Source organism: Quercus lobata, chromosome 1 (assembly GCF_001633185.2).
Source record: "Quercus lobata isolate SW786 chromosome 1, ValleyOak3.0 Primary Assembly, whole genome shotgun sequence".
Classification (NCBI taxonomy): domain Eukaryota; kingdom Viridiplantae; phylum Streptophyta; class Magnoliopsida; order Fagales; family Fagaceae; genus Quercus; species Quercus lobata.
The window spans coordinates 25,494,300-25,498,735 of NC_044904.1; the positions used below are offsets into that span (position 1 = coordinate 25,494,300).

Genomic DNA, 4,436 nt, shown 5'->3' on the forward strand with positions numbered 1-4,436 from the left:
TATGTTCCATCGATGTAGGACGCCACAAAAGACTATACCTATAGTGACAGACCCAAAAAACGTTGCAATAGACCCTATATACAGCGGCGGTTTTTACACCCGCCGCAAAAAAACTGCCACAATAGTACAAATTTCTTGTAGTGATAGGATTTGTTCCTTTCTGCAGATTCAAGTTTACAATTGAAAGCTTATTGTGATGCTAACTGGGCAGCTTGCATTGATACAAGGAGATCTGTTTCAGGTTTCTGTGTATTTCTAGGGGATTCTCTAATTTCCTGGAAATGTAAGAACCAGCAAGTTGTTTCAAAATCCTTAGCTAAATCTGAGTATAGGGCTATGGCCATAGTGACTAGTGAAATTGTGTGGTTAATTGCTTTGTTCAAGACTTTTGGGGTGCACCGTACACAACCTACCTACTTGTATAGTGACAGCAAAGCTGCTTTGTACATTGCTGCCAATCCCATGTACCATGAAAGAACAAAACATGTTGAAGTGGATTGTCATTTCAATAGAGAGAAAATTCAAGATGGTGTTATCAAGACTTTCCACATTCCAACAAGGCATCAAATAGCAGATTTCTTCACTAAAGCTCTTGGACAAAAGTAGTGCTTTCATCTTCTTTCCAAGATGAACTTGATAAATATATACAGTTCATCTTGAGAAGGAGTGTTAAACTGTGTACAAGTCAAGAATGGAAGGGAACTGCCTAAGCTACAAGTAGTTTAGAATAGATATGCTTAAACTGCAAGTAGTTTGTATATAGAATTAGTTAGATTTCTGTTTTGACAGTTGTCAGTTTTGTATTGGCTAGATTAGAAGTTAGTTACTATTGTTAGTGTTTTCCCCCCTCTGATCCTAATATATAAAGGTAGAGCTCAGATATTTATCAATATATGCATATACAGTTTTCTCATCTCTCTCTCATGGTTTGCTTGATTTCCTCCATTGATGAAGATTGTATGTGTGCTTGAATTCTAACATATTATATAATTTTATTATTTACTCTCTTTTTTATTAACTGAGTTGAGATAGAACTATATGATATCCTAATAACTTTGAAGCACTAATAAAATAGTTTGTATTAGGTTGGTACTATGCTCAAGTTTATTAGATTACAAATTTGCTCTTATTTGTATTGGTGTTCTAATACTCAATTAAAAAAATTAAAATTGTCCAACTCATGGGTCCGATGACTCCAACCTGATCCAACGCAATCAAAATGGGTTGGGTTGGACTCCTGTAATTGGTTAGATTGGGTTGGGTTGGATATTTTTTTCAAACCCAACCCATGCACACCCCTAATTCAAAGTAGCGTACACCTTCTATCAAAAAATAAAAATAAAAATAAATAGCGTACACCTAACTTATTAAGCATATGGTTTGTCATTGATTAGTATCTTGAATACAAGACTAGAGCTATGCCTGTGAAGACTGTATTTACTGAGTGCAAAACCAAGGCTAGTATGTCTTCCTTAGATCCATAAACACTTGAAGGACATTAAGTTTGAGCAACAATACAAAACTTTCTGTTTTGACTTGAATGTTGAATTTGCAATTGTACTTATGAGTTACTCTGTATCTAAAATCGATAAACAGGCACTATTTATTTATAACTTTCTTTTTTCAGAATTGAAAACAAAACTTCATGTTTTACAATTCATACAAACTTTTTTCAAGAACAGAAACTATAAAATCAAATTACATTAACAGAATTCATTTAACATGTTTTGATCTCCACTTTATTATAGCGATTGGTTGAATCAAAACACGGGAAACCACATATTCTATATAAATTAACAACTTAGTTCAGTTGTAAGGTTCAATTGATTTTCCCGCAATTAGTACGAATTTCGCCATTGCTTCCTGTGAGAGGGCTAAGGTTCCCCATTTTCACCATGGCATTGGCGAAATCAGTGAAGAAAGTTGAAAAGCCTGAGCTATAGGTGGTGACCTGAGAGTCTGTGGAGCCGCCACTGAAGAGCTGTTGGTCCGAATGTAACAGGCCCTTGCTATTCACCAAATTCCTGAAATAAGCATTATCAAAGATAACAGGACTGGTGGCATCTATTGGAGAAAGGCTGCTATCTCCCCCTGTGATTGGACAGTTTGATTGTGTTGATTTTGTAAATTCTGAATCTATGGTGGTCTCGTTATAGATACGTCCACGAAACATCAAGCACCTAGCTTGGCCTATTGTATGAGATCCTATTTGTGAACAATTCAGAAAAGGAAAACGTATAAGAATTAGTTGATTCAACTTCCAAGAAGCTCAGGACTAAATTTTTATTGATGTGACTCCACTGTTCTGTTATTTGATTCAAGAATGACTTAATGCTTATGATGACAAAATGCAAATTTCAGATATAGTTAGAAAATAGTCAAAGTAATATGCTTATTTTCAGCATATGTCACCATCCTAAAAGCACTCTAATTCAACTGGTAGGACTATGGACAGTACAGTACTATTTTCACAAGAAAACAAAGAATCATTAAATTGTATGCAACAAACTCATTGCAATAAAAGAAATCTCATTAAAAAAATTTACTATGTTTTACCTGAGAGGGCTACCATTTCTTTTGTACTAAACCCTTTGTTCGAGAAGGTAGATATAAGGTCTTTCAGGTCCATTGCAGGAGATGGGAGGTCGCTATTTGCAGCTGATAAACTTGCTGTGGTCGAGTCTCTTCTGCCCAACTGAACTGTCCATGAAGGCCCAGCTAACTGTTTAAAGGGATAGTGAGATTATTACACTAACAATAAGATAAGTTTCTTAGTTTAAAAAGGTTGTATGCACTGGGATACCAATTGTATTAAAACGGTGTTAATCCTTAATTCTCATGATTAATAATCATCCCCCTATTTATTTTTAATACTATTACTTACGGCGGCAACAGAATCACGAGCTGCAACAGCTAGGATATCTGCACAAGAAACAACTCCAGGGCAAGCACTCTCCAGTGAAGTCTTAATGGTATCAATTACTTCAAAACCCCTCAAAGAATCGACGTTTGGGCCGGCTGTCTTCTCCCCAGTAAAACTTGAAGTGTCATCTAATAAAACTGATGCATCACATCCCTGCTTAATCCACAAAATTAATTCATCAATAGTAGTAAATAGTGAGACAAGATCAACTGAAAAAAATATATATATAAGCAGGAGTAGTGTTATTATTCCCTATTCCCCCAAGGTTTTTTTTTTTTTTTTTTTTAAATGATATTTGCATTTCTCCTTAATACGGTACATGCATCATGCATGCAAGCTTTGAATATGGTCCGCAAATATATAAACTATCATGGAATATGATGTGTCCGATTATATAAGGTTGTATTTGTATGCACGCATTTATATCTTTAGTGCATGCATGATATATTAAGGTTGCTGCAGATAATATTTTCTTTTTCTTTTTCTTTATTTTGTTAAGTAATTAGAGGAATGAGAGGAGTATAAGAGACTCATTTAGCTGCAGTCTTTTACTTGAATAACAAAAAGTATTTGATACATACCTAAACTAACCGTGGACGTTCCTCAATGTTATGACTGATAAGGTAATTAAGTTGCATGTATATTTGTTATTGATCATTAAGCTAATCAAAAATTATGCTACGCCTTTTTCTTTTAACACTTAAAAACAATCTTAAGAGTATATAATTTCACATATGCTACTAGAGATGATGATAACTGCGTATGCTCATACAAATGTATGTTGTACTACGTACGTAGTGCTCGTGTGTGTGCATGTGCATGTGCATGTATGGTCAGTGTGTATATTTTTGTAGATATAGAGAGATAGAGGGGAGAAAGAACATGCATTGACAAAGCAATCATGGAAATGGAGACGGAGCAAAGAGGCCCCCATGCGATGCTCCTTAACAACTGCGTTATTCACTGCAGTTTGAATGGTAGAGAGGGCTCTTGGGCAAGTCTTTGCATAGTAAAATGGGGATAATTGCGCAGAGGCATCTCCAAATATTAACAAAATTGTAAAGAAGCAGAACATGCTAGAGTGTGAGTATAAGGCCATGTTTCAAAGAAGAGAGACCACAAAGAAGTAGAGAATTGTGATTCGTCTTTCGTTGTGGGAAATGTATAATGCGTGTAGCTGTATTTATAGAGGAGCCAGCACTTTGTTACGTTGGACCTTGCAATTTGCTTGTGTCCTATGTCAAAGGTAAATAAAAAATTGGAAAATTAAAATTCTACAAAGGGGAAGAGGTATACTATCCTACGCAGCCATTCAAAGAAACAAGATTTTTTAAATGTCATCCAAATTCCACTCCTGACATACATGCCTTGGCTTGATAATTATTTTATGATTAGTCAGCTAAAATCCGTTGGTCAAAATTCAAAGAGATAAAATGAAAGTTAAAAACAAAAACTATGCCTGCCCCTAACCCCACCTCAATTGGCCAACTCTCCACAAGCATTACATGGGTTA

General features: G+C 35.3%; 1 protein-coding gene across 1 annotated transcript; it reads right to left on the reverse strand.

The window, feature by feature from the left end:
- Positions 1–1,819: 1,819 nt before the first annotated feature.
- LOC115990350 (cationic peroxidase 1-like) lies at positions 1,820–4,022 on the reverse strand. Its single transcript, XM_031114202.1, has 4 exons — positions 3,810–4,022; positions 2,885–3,076; positions 2,557–2,722; positions 1,820–2,205 (listed from the first exon to the last, which is right to left on the reverse strand). Exons 1-4 carry the CDS (start codon positions 4,020–4,022, stop codon positions 1,820–1,822), a joined length of 957 nt encoding a protein of 318 aa, XP_030970062.1.
- Between the last annotated feature and the right edge of the window lie 414 nt (positions 4,023–4,436).

Bases quoted from the DNA above. Each gene is read 5' to 3' on its own strand.
- LOC115990350 (XM_031114202.1), bottom strand. From the start codon at position 4,022: ATGGCCTTATACTCACACTCTAGCATGTTCTGCTTCTTTACAATTTTG. The intron at 2,723-2,884 runs GTAAGTAATAGT...CCCTTTAAACAG, and splicing joins CTCGTGATTCTGTTGCCGCC to TTAGCTGGGCCTTCATGGAC. The intron at 2,206-2,556 runs GTAAAACATAGT...GTTCACAAATAG, and splicing joins AGAAATGGTAGCCCTCTCAG to GATCTCATACAATAGGCCAA.